At 49.9% G+C, this 18,762-nt stretch overlaps 1 protein-coding gene across 1 annotated transcript; it reads left to right on the top strand.

Moving 5' to 3' along the window:
- The first annotated feature begins 1,911 nt into the window (after window positions 1-1,911).
- Window positions 1,912-18,081, top strand: TBC1D20 (TBC1 domain family member 20). The gene is made up of 8 exons (XM_084646016.1): window positions 1,912-2,014; window positions 6,625-6,810; window positions 8,046-8,126; window positions 9,686-9,872; window positions 10,917-11,018; window positions 12,142-12,283; window positions 13,166-13,350; window positions 14,529-18,081. Exons 1-8 carry the CDS (start codon window positions 1,969-1,971, stop codon window positions 14,782-14,784), a joined length of 1,185 nt encoding a protein of 394 aa, XP_084502142.1. The 5' UTR covers window positions 1,912-1,968; the 3' UTR covers window positions 14,785-18,081.
- The last annotated feature ends 681 nt before the right edge of the window (window positions 18,082-18,762 follow it).

The following is an 18,762-nucleotide window of genomic DNA, read 5'->3' as shown; positions in this document are numbered from 1 at the left end:
TCACTCTTTGGCTAGCATGGTCAGCCTCTTGACCTGTTTTATCAGTATATGCCCTTTTATCTGCTCTAGCACTCCTTTTTATCTCTCTGGCTAGAGCTCTCCTCTTCCACTTGCTCATGTCTTCGTCTTAGCATTTAAGAGATTTTGCTTTAGTTTCTTTTCCATTAATCCATTTGTCCGCTTCTAGATTCTGTTGCTGTTAGGACTGTCTTTGCCGTTTCTAGGTAGTACAGTCTGATGTCTTCCTGCAGAGCATCGGTCTTGATTTTCTTCAGTTGACTCTACTACAATAAACTGAAAACTGATTTCAACAAACTGAAGTGTACTTAGTGTCGGAGTCTTTTAATAGTGTGCTGTCTTCTAACCTTCTTCATCCTCTTGAACTTGAATTTAATGATACTAAGGTTATGGCTACTGCCCCCATCTGTTCCTCTCTGTCTGCCAACAAACTAGAATTTCTTTGAAATGCAGGTGTGATCTACCTGGTCCTTCATAGTACCTTCTGGGGTGCTGTCACTTTATGAATTTCTTTGAGGGAATATTGTTCCATCTGTCACTAGGTTGTTCAATATGAATTTCTGCTACTCATTCACCATTTCACTTCATCTCTACACCCCTGCTGTATATGCCCATAACTTAATCTAACCCATTATTGTTACGTCCACCCTGTGTGTTAAAATTATCCGTAACCAAGATCCCAAAACATAAGTGTCTAACACATCCTGTGAAAAATCATAAAAAGCATCTTTTCCCTTCTCTGGATGGTTGTTGGCTGGTTTGTAACATTGTTTGAGTGTTGGGCTGGAGAATTTAACATGAAAGTGAGTGGCACTTGTTTCATTGACTGAGTTCTATAGCCTAAGTGCCTGTCCTATATCATTCACCATTAACATTGATTGATACACACTAGCTTCATGTCTGTCATCTACGTACCCAGAGTAAATCAACTGTACTGACTGATTTCAAGGAGGTCAAGCTGATTGTCATATAATGTAACTGATTTGGTCTGTTTTAGTTTTGTGTACTGTTCTTGCCTCCTAAAATCTGATTTTCATTACTCATCTAGCCTAGACCAAGGGCTTTTTCAGGACAGGGGCTTCCTTGTGTATTTGACTACCTGCCCCTCATGTTTCTTATATGAAGAGCTTTTCTTCAAGCCTGCTCCACACCACAAAGGCTCCTGTAGAAAATTTTGTTTTATGCACTAGGATTACTCACTCCCTAGATAACTTGATGCCTGTGGCCCTATCCCCTGAATGCATCCGATGAAGCGAGCTGTAGCCCACGAAAGCTTATGCTCCCATAAATTTGTTAGTCTCTAAGGTGCCACACGTCCTCCTTTTCTATCCACAGGTAGACCTCCCTAGCTCTGGGACACAAGTGCTAGCTTTGTACGTGTCCCCATTCTACCACCTAGTGCAAGCTACCTCTGCATCTTTCTGGTCGTTTCCAGTCGCTTTACTGGCTGGCCAGTGCGTATTTTCCCTGGGTGCACCCTTGGTTTATCCTTTACCCAGGGCCAGTTCTCAGCGCAGAAAATTGGGCAGGGGCAGGTTCCCCCCCCACGGCTCCGCGTAAGGACGGGAGCGAGTTTGCAGGGGGAGGAGGGACAGGTTTGCACCGGTTTGCTTTGAGGTCTGACGCGGTTGCACCCAGCCCCCCACGTGCGGTGCAGGAACGGACCCGCGCCCTGCACCGATTTGCTGGCAGGGCTGGGGGCCGCCCCTGCCCCGTGCAGCAAGCGCGAGAGACCGCGCACGCGCCAGAACGCTCCGGGAGCTGGGTCACTCGGAGGCGCAGGCGCAGTGGCTTCTACTGGCCGCTTCCGCCCGGGCTGTAGGACGGGAGCCTCAGGCGCACGCGCTCGGCGCGGTGACGTGCCAGGGCGCGCGCCGCGGTGGGCGGAGCTAGCAGAGGAAGCGGAGCCGGGCCCCGCCCGCCCGGGATGCGCTTCGGCGCCCGGAGACCATGTCCCTGCTGCGCAGGCCGCCGCCGGACGGTACCGCGCCGCACGGTACGGGGGGGGGGCTGGGCCCCGCGCGCGGCCGCGGCCTGCGGGGAGGGTGTCTGCAGGCCCCGCCCCTCCGGAGCCCCCGTGTCCCAGCTGCCCCCGCGCTCGGGCCGGGCCCCGCTCGCGCCTCAGCGGCCCTTCTCCCCCGCCGTCGCTCGGGGGGCCCGCCCGTCACCCCCCCGCGCCGAGCCCGGCCCCGGCCGCCGAGCCCGGCCCTGGCCCCGGCCCCGGCCCCCCCGCACCGAGCCCGGCCCCGCCCCCACCTCCCGGCCCGGCCCTGGCCCCGGCCCCCCCGCACCGAGCCCGGCCCCGGCCCCGCTGCCGAGCCCGGCCCGGCCCCCACCCCCCGCACTGAGCCCGGCCCCGCACCCACCCCGCCGCCTCTCGCGCCCCCGCACCCACCCCCTAACCCGGCCCCTGCTGCCTCGCCGGCCCTGGCCCCGCACCCACCCCACCCCCCGCTGCCTGTCTGGGCCCCGCACCCAGCCCGGCCCCGCACCCACCCCCCGCACCGAGCCCCTACTGCCCGGCCCCGCACCCATCCCCCGCACCTACTCCCTCTCTCGGCCCCGCACCCACCCCCCGCACCGAGCCTGGGTCCGCACCCACCCCACCCCCGCCCCCCCCCCCGCCTCGCCCAGCCCTGCCCTGCCCTGCCCTGCCCCTGCTCCTAAGTCCCGCCCCCACTGCCTGACCCCGCCCCGCACCTAGCCCCCAGCCCAGCCCCTGCACCGGGCCCGGCCCCCCACCCACCCCGCCCCCGCTGCCTCTCCTGCCCCCGCACCCCCCCCAACCCACCCCCCCGCACCAAGCTCAGTCCCGCACCGAACCCCCACTGCCCGGCCCTGCACCTGCTCCCTCTCCCGGCCCTGCACCACCTCCCGCACTGAGCCTGGGCCCGCACCCACCCCATCCCCGCTGCCTTTCCCGCCCCCGCACCTAGCCCGGCCCCGGCCCTGCCCCACTGCCTCTCCCGGCCCCAACCCAGCCCCCGCTGCCTCGCCCCCGTTCCTAGTCCCGCACCTGGCCTGGCCCCATACCTAGCCCCGGCCCCCGCTGCCTCGCCCGGTCCCACACCCACCCCCCGCACCGAGCCCGGCCCCGCACCCACCCCCTAAACCGGCCCCTGCTGCCTCGTCCAACCCGGCCCCCGCACCGAACCCAGCCTGGCCCCTGCTGCCTCGCCCTGCCCCGCACCCACTCCCTCCCTAGCCCGGCCCAGGTTCAGACCACTGATGACACACAGGCAAAGGGTTTGTTACCCTCCAAGAGTATTTATAAAAAGTAACCCAGATAGTGTAAGTGTGTGGTTTCAGTCCTGCTACCTTCGGCCATTCATCCCCCTTCCTTCCTGTTGTCTGTTACCTTTTGTTTCCCTTGAACCAGGCTCTTGGGGGCACTGTTTCTTGTGTTTGTGCACCAACTACCGCCATAGAGCCCTAATCAGGTGTGCTTCGGAAATACAAATACACCCACTCTCTTCTTATTTGTGACATTGTGCACATTTGCAGGACTGGGGCCATGCTTACCTTTAAGCACGAGTAATCCCAATGACTACTTAAAAAAAGAACAGGAGTACTTGTGGCACCTTAGAATCCATTCTACGCATCCGATGAAGTGAGCTGTAGCCCACAAAAGCTTATGCTCTAATAAATTTGTTAGTCTCTAAGGTGCCACAAGACCTCCTGTTCTTTTTGCGGATACAGACTAACACGGCTGCTACTCTGAAACCAGTGACTATTTAGGGGAAAAGGCAAGTCAAATAGGGCAGTCTTAGTTTTGTGTCTTGACAAGCAGAATATAATTGTTCTTCCGTTGCCTGAGAGATTAACGGGCTCAGTGACTGTGGCTTGAACGTAGAGCTGGAAGTTCCATTCCCCGTGCAGCAATGGACAATTTCCTCATCTGTAAAATGAGGGAATACTTGCTGCCATCATAGGAGTGCTGCAATCTTTACAAAGTGTTATCTAGGTGTTAAATATTTTCAGTGCGGTGCCAATGCTTTCTGTTTCCGCGTACCACTGGAATTGTAGAGTTCTCTCAGCATAATTACTGAAATCAGACACTGGTACATGTAACCATCTCTATATAGCTCTTTAGCAGCCTAGGTGATCATCGGCATCTTTGATTTATTTATTTATTTAGCTTTCTATTTGTACAACTGTGTAAAAGAGCACCAGTCCCAGGCTCTGAGCTCCATCTTTAGTCCTGGACATAAACAAAATCCACTTAAACCAGCCAGCTGAGCCTTATTTTATGGAGGACCTGGAATTACTTGTATAGCAAAACCTACCTCATCCCTTTGGCTGCACATTTCTCTCAGACAAGATGGTGGTGATTGATACTTCCTAGGGACTTGAGTAGAAATGGTTGGTGGATCAATAACATGTTTGAAAACATGCGTTCTTTCCACCCCCACACAACAGGTCTCTGTTTTCACGCCAGTAAACTTTAAAAATAATTTACTGTTGGGGAGGTCAGTGCAGCATATATTTTCTTTTCTGGGTGTTGCTTCCTAAATTCTTTGAGCTTTCTTTTTTATAAGTTTTCTCTCCTCCTTCCTGATTCATTCACTATGTGCAAGCCCAGTGTTGACATTTAAGCTTGATTTCAGTAGGCAGTAGCTGAGTAGAAAGGAGGTAACTTCTGTTCACACACTAACGCCTTGCAGAGTAACAGCCGTGTTAGTCTGTATTCTCAAAAAGAAAAGGAGGACTTGTGGCACCTTAGAGACTAACCAATTTATTTGAGCATAAGCTTGCATCCGATGAAGTGAGCTGTAGCTCACGAAAGCTTATGCTTAAATAAATTGGTTAGTCTCTAAGGTGCCACAGGTACTCCTTTTCTTTTTACTAACACCTTGGTGTGCAGCGGGGAGGAGAAAGGAAATACAGGGATAGTAGAATTACTGGGTGAGGTTTTGATAACTTTCTCTGTTTACTGGCATCAGGTGACTTGTTCCTTACAGGGGAGCTACAGACCTCTCAAAAACTAAACAGAACTGCATCTTGATTGAAAAACAAGCTATACACAATGAGTTTTGAAAGGGATGCTGTTTAGATGGGTACCATCCACCACTTGAGCTACTGACTTGTTTGTAGGTGTTTGCAAAGCCTGTCATCCTGTCCATTTCTCTCATTCAGACACTTCAGAACATAACGCTATAAACTGAGCACTCAGGAGCAACTCGCTCATAGCAGACAAGTGTGCAAGAGCAGTGGGGAGGAAACACACTTCTGATATCAAATATTCAAAGGGCTGCTGTAAACTACAGTGCGTGAAAGTGTGGTGGGAAAACCAACAATTTTCTCCATTAGGCCAGTTTTAGTCCATTCCTTCCCTGCCCCCCTACCTCCTCAAAAAATCTCATCCAGACTGACTTAGTACCAAATTAATGCAGTCCAAATCAAAAGGGCTATATAATGGATGGTGAGAGTGGCGTTTAGACTGGAAGCCACACAAACATGATCTTGTTGGAAAAGCTTTTGAAGGCAGGCTAGATGTGCTCTCTCATTTTACTCATTGGAACTATGGCTGTCAACCAAAACCTTCAGACATACTGAAGGATTTTGCTGCCAAAGGGTATGGAAATCAGCTGGTTCTCAGCTGCCTTTCTGTTTTTCCCCACGTAGAGCACAGTGCTGGCAAGTAACCCGCTGCAAATATGGCCACGCTGGAATCTGCTGTAAGGAAATATTTCTGTATCCTGTATAATGCCTTTAATCTGTTAATAAGCAGTTCACTACGTGCATTGTGTGTGTCATTCTTTTCCCCACCTGATGTCCCTAAAAATCAAATGTCCTATAAAGGCATCATGGTATATTTGCTTGATAGTACTTAGCCCTGACATATCACTTTACAAATATTAATTGACAAATCCTCCCCACGCTCCGGAGGGGTGGGTCGGTGTGATCTGTATGGAAAGTGAGTATAATTCTAATGTGAATACTCCTGTGCACATATGGCAGCATTGGGGAAATGTTCAGTTACGTGATATTTCTCGGTACTGATTTGGGGTAAGCTCAGCTCAACAATACTAGAGTCTAGCTGCCAGACAGTAGGACCGCAGCGTACCCATCTTATGAAACCCTCAACGCCTCAGCTGGACGGTGAGCCATCCCGGCACTGGATGCCAAGTGGCTTTGAGTAGTAACTACTGGATCAGGTGCAATGGCAGTTCTGTTGAGGTCGTGTTAGAACGGAAGGACAAAGGTAGAACACTGGTGATTGCTTCTCTGATGCTTCGGAAGGCATATGTCATCTGAAGAACAGTGGCACATATTCCAGTGAGATCTCACAGGGTGTGAAGGACCTGCGGAGCCGGTAGCAGGGTAGCGGACTTGGCACTTTAAGTGGTGAAAGTGCCATTCTTGTGCTTGGCCTTTGGTGAAGATTCTTGGTATCCATTGATGATAGGTCACACATAATCTGCCCTTGCAGGGGAAGCAGAGTGAATTATCTCCTGTGCCTCTCCCATCTCTAGCCGGGGTGACACAAGATGTTTTTTCGATCAATTTTTTTACATGGTCTTTGCATCTGTGAGCATGTGCCTTTGTTTTGCATGCTGGACTATAGCTGTAACCGTGACACTTTATTTTTTGTTCCTCTTGCAGAGTATAATTCTAAGAAGAAAAGGAAAGTAGCGGAGATTTATCAGGCCCTGAACAGCGATCCCATTGATGTGGCTGCACTCAGACGAATGGCAATCAGTGAAGGGGGTCTCCTGACAGATGAGATTCGTTGCAAAGTATGGCCAAAGCTTCTCAATGTGAAGACAGATGATCTGCCTCCTGCTCCAGGTACTGAGAAGCCCTTTCTTTGCTGCTTTGGGAAAAACTCTAGTGATCTTTGTACATACTTGGGGTTTGAATTGTGCTGTTTTTAACTTGCGTTTTCTTCATGTAAATTGAGATGCCTTTTCCATTGCACTTGCTTGAGAATCATACTTGTGGCGCGGAATGATTCCCATGGTTTCACCTGCGTTACATATTTAATTATATGAATAGAAGATCCAGGAACGAGCTGAATTTTTTATTTTTCCATTGCACTGTAAGAGCCCTTTTACGGTTTGGCCACATTGATTGAAGTAAGCATGTTTGGAACACAGCTGATGTGGTCTGGTGTAATTAGCTTGCAAAATGCACGTTAAACCAGTAGCAAAAAGCTGCAATGTTGCAAACATACCTAGTTTAATTACCTTTATCGTGAATGGGAGCTTGGCTTTATTGAATACTAAATGGAGGTTCCTGTCCTAGGCATGGGTGAATCAGTAGCCAAATTTCTGTAAATTGAAGCTTGTACATAAAGTAAGTCACATCTGAGGCAGGGAAAGTTTGCTTTCTAGTGACACACAGACCTGGAGGAGTTCCATATGCAGTGGTTTTTACTTCCACAGCCCCCAGAGTGTAAGATGGGTTTTTATGAGCGGAAATATCTGTTCAAAAGTGTGCATTCCTGGTTGCCCTTGAGTAGCTAGGGTTGAATTAAAAATGCAGAGCTGCAGGAGACTGGGGACTAATGTTCAGCTCCACACAGCTGCATGCATGGCTTATGGCACGCTAATGATTTCTTCCACTTACGGTGTTTTAAATATCTTCGCTACCCATGCTTAATTTCACTCAATTTCTGTTTATTAAACTGTGTGGTGTTGCCTCTACCCCTATGTAATGTCTTAGAGCTATATTCTGCCTTACTCCAGTGGCATGGTGATGTGGCAAAGACTTATGCCGAAGACAAAGAAAGATGATGATGTAAGGATCTTAAAAAGATGTTTGTACCAAGGAAATTAGTGTCCTGATTTCTGGCACTGAAATGTCATAAATTGGTATTGACAGTGCCAGAATGTATAGCAGTACTGGACTCATGTGTAACAAGTGAAAATGGGGATCTAAAATTGAGGACTTGAACAGTTTGGAGCCTAAATTTCATGTCCTTAACTTATGCAGGGTCCTTCTCTGAACCAGCTCCCTCTAATGCTCTCTGTATGCTACTCAGTGACCTGGGTGGGTTTGTAATGCTCTTCTTTCTCCATCAGGAAAGGAGCTGCGAGAGGACAATGAAGACTACCAGCAGGTGTTACTGGATGTGAGGCGATCCCTGCGCCGCTTCCCACCTGGTGAGATGGTCTTCCTGTTTATAGCAGGGAAGCTCCATGTGCACCAGGAGCTCCCTGTCCCCACACCTCCGTGTGATGCATCTCACTTCTGGGGCCAGAGTAGATCTGCAGGAGCAACACTCCAGGGGCCCAATGAAGTGGAGTCTTCTGGAAAGGCCTTTTCGATCTGTTTGCCACAACACCCATTTCAGATATGGCTGCAGGCTTCCTCAGGCTTTTCCTTGCACTGCAGCTGTTTGTCAGCATGTTCTTTCTACACTAAATTCTCACCCTTAACTTGCTGACTCATTCAGCCAGCCCATCTGGTACAGTTATAACTCACCCTATATCTAGAGAGGCCTGACTCAGATATAACCATCCCTGGCCATTCTGCTGTTGTTCATAGGATGCAACAGAGTCGTGTACGGTGATTGAGGGGTTTACCATTTTCCTACATGTATCTTGGGCTGAAACATATCTGGGTTTGGAGCCTGAGTTCACTAACGATTTATGTAGATTTTGGTTTTTTTAATCATTGCTAAAGCGTGTTCCTTCCAGTGACTGTCATGCACCAACCTATTCAACTCTCAACATTTAATAACAAAACCTTCTTGCTTTTCCTTAGTTCGTATGGTTGGTTGGTGCTTGGTGCTCTTTACAGACCCTTTTGTACTAGCAGTTACCTGACTTTGCAGAGCAGCTGTTTGTTGCTCCTGGGCAGAAACTGCTTTTCACTGCCTGCTTTTTTTCTTTGTATAAACAGTTAGTATATTCAGATCATCAGTATATTGTGGATACCATGCAGATCCCTGTTGCTCAAGGTTCTGCTAACACCATATTCCTTTTGAATGGCCATATTTGGACAATGCTTAGAAGTCATAATAGACCAAAAAAAGGAGATCTTTGTCTTGTCAAAACCTTGCTTGGGATTTTGTGAAGCTTGTTCTGCTGTGGGGCACTGTATCTACTTATATGGGTCCTGGCAAAAGGTGGATTACAGTTTTCTCTACACATGGCGTTCTGTTCCAAAGATGCTTTCTGTCAGTGGGCAGAACCCTGTCTATAGGTGGGCAGTGCGATCACTTCTATGAGCTTTGCAAATCCAGCACAGTTTCCATGAAAGTGGATTAGTTTAATTCAGACTTCTGGAATATTAAAAATAATTAAAATCCTCAGCATATACAAGCATGGAGTGTAATTTAGCCTTCAAAATGTTTTACAAACACTAGTAAATCCTCCCCATCCTTGCAAAGCGAATATTAATATTCCCATTTTACAGATGACAAAACTGCAACACAAAGGGATAAGCAACTTGCCAAAGGCCATTGCAGAAGTTGCCAGAACCAGGATTAGAACCCAGGAGTTGTTAGTTTCTAGTCCCATGCTCAGGCCACGGCACCATGCCCCACACTCAGATAGGGTTGGTTGACAGTTGTCAGGACATTGAGATTGTCTCTGCATGGTAGAGCTGGTTAGACTGCTCCTGGGATTCTGTGGGTGACTGACACAGTACATGGCAGGTACCTTGTCAGGTCTCTGACTCAGCCTTGCACTAGGCCCATCTGCTGCTGTCCCCACAGGGATGCCAGATGAGCAGAGGGAAGGGCTCCAGGAAGAACTGATCGACATCATCCTGCAGGTTTTACAGCGCAACCCCCAGCTGCACTACTACCAGGGCTATCATGACATTGTGGTCACTTTTCTGCTGGTCGTGGGGGAGAGACTGGCGACTGCTCTTGTGGAAAAGCTTTCGACCCACCACCTCAGGTACTTCAGCTGGGCACGTGTGGCACGTCTCCTGCAGAGTGGGGTGACGAGGAGCTTCCTGCCCACCTTCCCTGTCAGAAGCCCCATGTTGTGGAGAAGCCTTACCTGCCATTCACATAGGGAAGAGTCTGGAAATGTAGGGAAAACAAAAAGGCCCCATAAGCCCGAAAAGCAAAGCATGAACAGACTGGCTGCTTTCAGCCGACAGTGCTAACAAGGCCAGGGGTGCTATGAAACTGCTGTGGTAATGATGTGAATAGCAAATGACTTCACAGAGAGCCATGCTGAGGGGAAAGCTGAAGTGAGGACTGGTTGTTCTATTGTGGAATGCACTGCCTCTGTACATTAAAAACCCACTTCATAGCCCCACATGTGACCACCTGTTCCATTCTCACTTCCATGGCTTCCCCCAGGGTGGCCTAGGACAATGGCTCACTTTTCACGCAGTGCAGTAGGCTGTCCTGGACCTGGTCAGCGGTGAGCATGGTCAGGTACCGTGGGAGAATCTGAGTGAGTTGTGTGTGTCAGCCAGGCTGGAAGTCGGCCTCTGGACTGGTTCTGAAGGGAGTCTTCTCCCGTCCCCCATTGGGGAGCTGTTGGCTACAACCCTTGGCACTGGGAAGGCATTAGGATTGTGCTCACATTATTTTCCTAACTCTGGGCCTGTCTGCACTCAGGTGTGCACAGACGTAGCAAAAGGTGTGAATAAAATCAGTGCTGTAATTTCAGTGCAAGGTTATGTGTAGACCCACTGTTAGTTCTTACTGCTAGTGGTAGGTGGCTGTTCCAGGGAAGAGGGTGTGCTAGGGCAGAGTCCCTGGCTCTTTTCTGACTCCTTGTTGTGAGACTGGACCTCTGGAAGGGGTGGAATGCAACAGGGTCAGCGCTCCGAGATGCAGTTGTAGGGACAGCCCCACCCCGGGGTCAACTGGGTTGCAAGTGTGTCTTCACTACTGATTGGCTCTGTGTGTTGTGCAGTCGCCGTGGTGAATGGGACCGGAATGACACTGTAGCCTGATGGAGCTTTTGTTTGTCTCATGACAGGGATTTTATGGACCCAACTATGGACAACACCAAGCACATTTTAAATTACCTGATGCCCATTATAGACCAGGTGAACCCTGAACTCCATGACTTCATGCAAAGGTATGTCAGGGTTCACCAACCCTTTCCCTTTCTCACGGGGCTCAGCAGCAGCTCCCAGCCAAGCCCTGCCGTTCTCATGGTGTTATTCCAAGGCACTGTGTGGCTCAGCTGGGTCAGGGCCTGCACAGCACAGCGGTGCTTTCCTCAAAATGGAAGGGTGGCCCCACCACTGATAAATGTGGAAACCCCTGTGGCCCTTGGTTTTCCAGCAGCCCCACTGCCCCTTGCTTCTGAAGCCATTACACTGCGTCTTGAGGGCTGGTTCATACTGTGGCATCACCACCCTGGCTCCTTGTCATCTGTGCTTGCATGACAAAATGATTAGCAGCTGGTGTGGAACATAATTCTAATTAGTCAGTTCTGATTGCCTCGTTTGTATAGTTTTGTGGGCGTGAGACATCTCCTCTGGGGGCCTTCTGCAGTTTATCATTGGCCCTGAGGATAATTGGGGCCTCTTTCAAAAATGGCGGTGGGTTGAAATCGGGGAAAGGGGGGACCTGTCCAGGGAAAAGCAGAAGTGGCAAACTTCTGTTCAGAGTCCCTTGCCCACTAGACCCACGGCTGCGCTGTCCACTGTGCAAGCAATATGTCTGTAGTGATGAGGTTGATGGCTGACTCCCAGAGGGAAGCCCAGTGTCCATCTCAGAGTGGGGAGCCCGGCTGGAGGGTTTGTAACACATAGCGTGCAGTGTGCTATACACGAGTGCAGCATACATCACTCTCTTTAAAACGCTTCTGAAGAGAGACTCCAGGGTCAAACTCCCGACCTTTGTGATTGAACTGTCCCCTCTCTGAATGAACCGCTTCCACGCGGTGGTGATCTGGGAACTGAGGGAATCTTCGGATACATGTGACGTTCCAAGATGCACCTGAGTGTATGTGGTGCAGTACTGGGCGTTTCCATGGTGGTAGCATCTGTCTGTCAGAGGGAGGGAGGCACAGTTACAGTGGTGGGCTGGGCCCTAATCTCCCATCACTGGTGGTCAATGGCCCATCCAGAAATGGAGGAACCCCTGCCATTAAGGGATCACCAGAAGGTACTTTTATCCACACTGGAGAGGTGTGGCAGAGGAGATTCTGGTAGCAGATGAGCTGTCTAATTGGGTGTTTTCTGTTTGCACAGTGCTGAAGTGGGGACCATCTTTGCACTCAGTTGGCTCATAACCTGGTTTGGGCATGTCCTGGCTGACTTCCGACACGTGGTGCGATTGTATGACTTCTTCCTGGCATGCCACCCGCTGATGCCCATTTACTTTGCTGCTGTGGTAGGTATCAGTGTTGTGACTTTGTAAGTGAATGAAACCAGTGTGTACCATTAACAGTTACACAGATGGGGCTAATGAATTCAGCATTGGTTTCTAACCCTGTTCCATCTAGAATGTCAGGTGTACCTAAGGCCCTTTCCAAGGAAATGGGATTTAGTGAGTTCAGTGTGTTTTTAGTGAAGAACATCACATGTCTCTCTTTGCCCACTGCCCTGATCTCTGAACCCTGGGAGTAGAATCCTAGCTGTATGCACCTTCCTGCTATTCCCATACAGGGCAGTCGTCATGGCTGCACTGTGTGGCCAAGAGGGAAGCAGGATATACAACAAGCTTAAGCCTATTGTTTCATACTACAGAAATGAGTGAATGTGTTGGGCAGACCCTGGGTTCAATACTGACTGGAATTCTTTTTCTTGGCATTGCCACTGCAATTTGAGATGGAGACTTACCAAGGCATTATTTACAGTAAGGGCTTGGTTGCAAGCAGGTTTCTGATTTGTGTCCATGTGCCATTTATCTGAGTGCCACCTAAACAAATGTCGCTTCCAAAGCAGTTTCACCCCAGGGTGCCTTGTTCAGATACTGACTGGGCCTGGCTCAGGAGTCTTGGACTGCTCTCAAAGCCACAGCACCTCCGGCAGGAGCTTTTCATGGCTTCAGAGCAGCTAGGGGAACTTACTATGTCTCCTCACTCAAGAATGTGATGTTCTAATATGCGCCTTCAGGCTGGATCAAGGAATTCATTAGAATTGAGGGGTGGAGGGACGCTTTTCATGGCAGACCAAGTTCCTTCCAGGCCCTAGAGGCAGCAGTAGTGAATGAAAACAGAAAGGGCACCAGCCTACCCCAGAGCACTGAGCTGCTGCTTCCTTCCCTTTGCAGATCGTGTTGTATCGGGAGCAGGAGGTTCTGGACTGCGAATGCGACATGGCTTCCGTCCACCATCTCTTGTCCCAGATCCCGCAGGACCTTCCTTACGAAACCCTGATTAGCAGAGCTGGGGATCTCTTTGTCCAGTTTCCTCCATCAGAGCTTGCCAGGAAGGCAGCACAGCAGCGTGTTGAGAGGTGAGTGCTGGACGGCGTGCATTTTTGCTGTGCGACTCCCAGCACGCAGCATTGGCGCAGTTCAGGAGGGAAGCCCAGTGTCCATCTCAGAAAGTGCTCGCAGGAATGGAGTATGACTAGGATCAGATCATCTGCTTTAAATCCTCGTGCTTCGGACCTGGGCAGGCAGAATGTTCCATTTCACCTAGTCACAGCTCTTTAAAAGAAAGCCAAGCCATACAGATTGGGTCATTCCATCAGGCTCTGCCTTTTCCTTTTCTGCACAAACTCTGTGACAGCATCCTCGCTCCCTTGGGACTTCCCTTATGCTGCCCCCTCCCTGCTGGATCCATTCCTTCTGTGGGCTGGGATTCCTCGTCTCTGGGTCCAAAAGCGAAAGCGCCTGTCTGCCATTTGGTCCCCACACAAATCTAAACCCCATAGCACTTGGTCGGGTTAACGGGCAGAGCTCTGTTCAGCTTTCAGTGTGGTATTAAGATGATACACTGTTTGTTGGATGGACTGTTCTTGGGGCTGGTGGATAGAACACCAGCAGAACAGTACTTAGGGACTGACTAACATAAGAACGGCCAGAGTGGGTCAGACCAAAGCTCCATCTAACCCAGTATCCTGTCTTCTGACTGTGGCCAATGCCAGGTGCCCCAGAGGGTCATCATCAAGTGATCCATCCCCTGTTGCCCATTCCCAGCTTCCGGCAACAGAGGTTAGGGACACCATCCCTGCCCATCCTGGCTCATAGCCATTGATGGACCTCTCCTCCATGAACTAAGTGTTAGCAATGCTCTGTTAATGCCTAGTCAAACCAGCAAAGCTGAAAGGGCCTCACTACTCCAGAGTGCTGCTTTTCCATGCCAAGGGTCTCTTTCAGGTTCTCTTTAGAACACCGGTTTCCATCTTTTGCAGTCACTCACCCTCTGGCTTTATCCCTCTGGCTTTGGGAGTATCTTGTGGAGCAGGTGTTTCTACCAACATTTCTCTTTGCACTTCAGTTAGTTGCTTTCAGGACAGTGTAGGTCCGCAGTCCCCTGCTCCTTCATCGCTCTCATTCAGCCAGCAGGGTGGAGTATATTGAGGAAGCTCATCCTGCTCAGAGCAGCTTTCTGTGGGCTAAGGGTGTCTGGGTGCAGAAGGACCCCTTCAGCTCCTTTTCTCTTTATTTCGGTCTCTTTCACTTGCAGGACCGCTGCGTCCACCTTTAAAGACTTTGAGTTGGCTTCAGCCCAGCAGAGACCAGACGCTGTGCTGCGACAGCGCTTCAGGGACCGGCTCCGAGTGGAGGAACGGACAAAATCCTTCTTGACAAAACCAAGGACCAACCGCTTTGTCAAGCTGGCAGTGATGGGGCTGACGGTGGCATTGGGGGCAGCTGCTCTTGCCGTGGTGAAGAGTGCACTAGAATGGGCACCCAAGTTTGAACTGCAGATTTTCCCCTGATGGAGGGAGAATGGTGCCCTGCCAATTTAAAGATCACGTCTTGCCATAGCAGGAGAGGACGGTGTTTCCTTTATTGAAAGGATTGTCTAAAAATGACTGGTGTAGAGAGTTTTCTAGTCCTGCTGCCCTCCATAACACAACTTGCCTTTGTCTCCGAGTCAGGGGGGGACTGGCCCAGCAGCAGTGCTCACCATGTGAGGATGCTCACCTTGTTCTCGCCTCCCTGAGCAGCAAGGAAACGCCTCCTCTCTTACTCTGAGGAATTAGAAGCTAACACTTCCTGAGCTGGCAATGCCTGGAACAGCCTGGCTGGTCAGGTTTCACACGCACTGACTGGACACCTGCAGAGTCTCCCCAGAGTGTAATGGGAAAGGAAACAACGAAATATTTTCAGGTAGATGAGCGGTCACATCTGCACTAGCAATCAGTCTGGGAACTCAGTGGGTTGGGGGAGGTTAGACTCCTGACGAATGATGTAAGTAGCTTTCTGGTTCCAGGGCACCCCTTTCTGGCCTCCCCAGAGCACTCCGCTGTCTAAAGAGTCGTGGACTTATCAACACTCTGATCTTTTTCTTGCTCTGCAGGCAACGTTTTAGTAGAGCAGACCCGTTTCGCAAATTCCTGTCATGGGAATAGACCACCTAGACCAACATTAGGGTTCAAGGTTGTCACCACTGTCTAACAGCATGAGTTACATTAGTGTCCTAATCTCCCCAGTCTAGTATGTTTACAGGAGGGAACATCCATGGGCTTTTTCTGGTCTGCTGGAGAGAGGTCAGCTCTCAGCCAGCCACACCAACTTGACTGGTAATAAGCGTAGTTGGTTCTTTCCGTTCAGCAAGATGAGACAGGGCTGAGTGTGAATTATTTGCCTCAGGTGAGAACAGTTACTTGCCAGGCCATACCAGCTAGTGTTACTACACCGAGAGAAGCCATTTCAATTGCTAACTTTTAAACACAGCCTTTAAACTAAAAGATTCTTCCCACAGTAGCTTGCAGCAGGACAGAAGCCATTGCCAGTGGAAGCCCCTTTAAAATCTCTCCAACTAACTGTTCAGACTTTCACATCAACCCTTAAAATGCTGCAGGTGAGTGACTTTTCCAGAAATTGACCCCAGGTGCTTACAGCCCAGCTGCTCACCAGATTTGCCGCCAGCTTCTCCTCCCAGCCCCAAAACCTCCAAGCACCTAGTACTGTCTAACTTAAACTAAGCCAATAGACACTACACATCTCTACCTCCTCCTCCATTGCTGCTAACCTCTCCCACAAGTGCCCTTACCCTGCCCCACAGCTTCTGAGGTGACTGACTGTCCCCCACTGCATCCCACCTAATGCCGTCTGCCCCCGTTTCCAGCAGTTACACACATGGAAATTAGGTGTTGGTTGAAGAGTTAAGGAAATCTGAATATACTAGAAGCTTTGTGCTCTGCAGTAATCTGGAGCCTTTTATTAGTTCTTAATATAGTCAGTTTTATATCTGAGGGACTCTGACTGTGCCCTCAGTCCTGAAGGCACCATGCCATTCAGAACTGCAGCGTAAGGAAGTAATAGTGCCTAGATAGCATAGCAGTGTGCACCTTATCCAAGCATAACTTTATCGGATCGGAGCAGGGCTCTGAGCAAAAAAATTGCCCTTTGCTCCTGCAGTTGCTGATGTCTGTGGTATGTTTTGATTCAACAAACAAAAACAAAACAGCAAGGAGGAAATTTGCACAATTCCCCTTTCTGTTGTTGGCCCTTCTTTGTGGGCACCTTGCTTTCTAGTGACATCTGGCTAGTCAGTGATCAGGTTGTTTCCACTCAAGCAATCACTCCTCCCCTTTGCTGGCATGTCTTCTAACATGCTGCAGGTTTAAAAGGTATTGTCAATTTCTGGCTGCATGGGAGTGGGTTGCCCAACCAATGGGAAGTTGCTGGTGACATCCTCTGCAATAAATGGAGTTGCGGGTATGGGAAGAGCTGTTAAATGAAGCACTTTATTAAAAAAAATAAATAAAAAAAATCCACTCCTAGAAGAGGAGGGTGCTCTCCCCCAGGGGTTATTTTCTCACATGGTTTACCTTCCTTGCCTAAATACAAACCCAGGACCCTGGTTCCATCAGGGGCACCTTGGATGCTTGTAGTTGATCTCATTGAAACAGAAGATACCTTCCTATATAGCTACCAAGAGAGATGAGCCCTTCTGCAGCGTTTGGCCTGTGTTTAACTTGATGTGGTTTGTGATAGGCCCAGGCCGGGAATTAAGAAGAGAGGGAGTGTGTGGGAGGATTTTTCCAAAGCACTGAGGTGAGTTGGGAGTATAAGTCCCATTCAGTGGGGTTTATGCTCCTAATTCAGGGGCTTCTGCAAATCCTGCCTGACCTGTATAATTAAAATACAGTGTGGGGGGATGTGGCCTTTTCTGTTGTGTAAAGGCAGCCGGAAAGGAGTTCCCTCCCCCATCTGAAAATCTTTCTGCTGTTTTTTTTTTTGTTTTTTAAACATTAGAAATTCAGGTCTTGTCTCACCTGCTTTGCTTATCAGATGCTGGGCAACTAGAGAGCTGGTAGGATTGATATCACAAGTATCGAGGAGCAAATAATGAGTAGTTGAGAGTTATAGTCAACTTTTAACATTGTTTTTCCTGTTAACACCTCTAGCTTCAGCACCAGACGCAGTTGGCAGGAAAGATCTTTGTTAAAGGTTGAAATCCTCTATCCATGCTTCAGTTAACAGGATACGAGAGTGCCTGTTCCAGCTCTCTGGTCCTCCAGCACACGCAGGGAAGAGGAGACTTGATCTTACTGACTCCTGAGGGAAAAACACAAACATCCCTGCTTGCCTTCCGTATGCCTAGTAAAGCAACAGAAGGTGCCATTGCAGGGACCTCCTGTGGCACTGAGTGTGATTTCCCCTTGCGTGTACAGATCAAAAGGCCTAGCAGGTAGCCTGGAGATGCTGCTAGAAACCAGTACAGCTTGGGGATTTAGTCAAACACCTCCCACACCTAAGCGTGAACCCCTGGCTTACACGCTCAGAGTGGTTTCCAGCCCATGTGTAAGCTCATTTCTGCGTGGAGGGGTTACTGGACCTTCAGTACCCTTCTGTGGCTGAGGGTCCCTGGACTGCACTCGGGCTCTCCAGGAACGTACCAGTTTCATTCTCTTTTTACACCTTCACGGAGGAGGCCGGGATGGCCCCTCCTGAAAGACACTGTTTTCTTCAGGTGGTTTATGCTGTACAAAGACTTGTATACATGTGTAAATGCTGATTTGTACAGAACTGTGTAAAATAAAGAGCAATACCCGGTTACCACATACCTTCCCCAGTGTGAGTGCACCTCGGGGCTAGTGGCTCTGTCTGCCCAGGCACGTGGCTTGCAGCTTGTGAGGTGCCAAATTGGTTTTTCTGTCTCCCCCTGAGCCTGGAGCTGGCCTTGCTCTGCAGTGAGTGAGTCACCCAGTGGTTCTGTTTCCAGCTCTGCCACCAACTCAGGTGTGTCGCTGCTCAAGGAACGTCATTGTTTCTAGTTCCCTATTTGCCACAGGTTCACTTCTGAACTGAGGAAGGGGAAAGGACGAGAGAACGGGTGGGTGAGCAGGGAGAAGCTGAAATGCACTTAGTGCCATGGCCAGAGATGCTGCTCATGTTGCCCAGGTCACTCTTAGCCACCTCGAAAGGAGGCTGTGGTACCCATCCAGTCCTTTGGGCAGCTCGCTCATTGACCCCAGCCCGGAGGCACCATCTGCAGCTGGGTTTGAGTTCATTAGTAACCCTCCTCCACGCTCTGTTCAGCCCTGCAGACGCTGCCGGCGTCCCTCTCCCCAGCTCCATGACGTGTAGCAGGCACGTGGTAGCAGGTGGCTGTTCACTAGAGTGGGCTGATGCTATTTTTAGCGTGCTGTGACTTCCTTCCAAGAAGTAATTTTCATAATAGCGTTTAAAGTTTTTTATGTTGTAGGAATGTTATAGTGGACGTATGACTTCATCCGCGGGTG

Source organism: Lepidochelys olivacea (assembly GCF_965140295.1).
Source record: "Lepidochelys olivacea isolate rLepOli2 genome assembly, chromosome: 13".
In the NCBI taxonomy this organism is placed as follows: Eukaryota; Metazoa; Chordata; order Testudines; family Cheloniidae; genus Lepidochelys; species Lepidochelys olivacea.
Note: the sequence above shows the minus strand (reverse complement) of the source record. Positions and strands in the feature narration are given on the sequence as shown.

What these genes read in the sequence shown, in the direction of transcription:
- TBC1D20 (XM_084646016.1), top strand. Translation starts at nt 1,969, where the DNA reads ATGTCCCTGCTGCGCAGGCCGCCGCCGGACGGTACCGCGCCGCACG. An exon ending in GGACGGTACCGCGCCGCACG is followed by an intron (nt 2,015 to 6,624) that starts GTACGGGGGGGG and finishes TTCCTCTTGCAG; the next exon opens with AGTATAATTCTAAGAAGAAA. An exon ending in GCACAGCAGCGTGTTGAGAG is followed by an intron (nt 13,351 to 14,528) that starts GTGAGTGCTGGA and finishes TTTCACTTGCAG; the next exon opens with GACCGCTGCGTCCACCTTTA.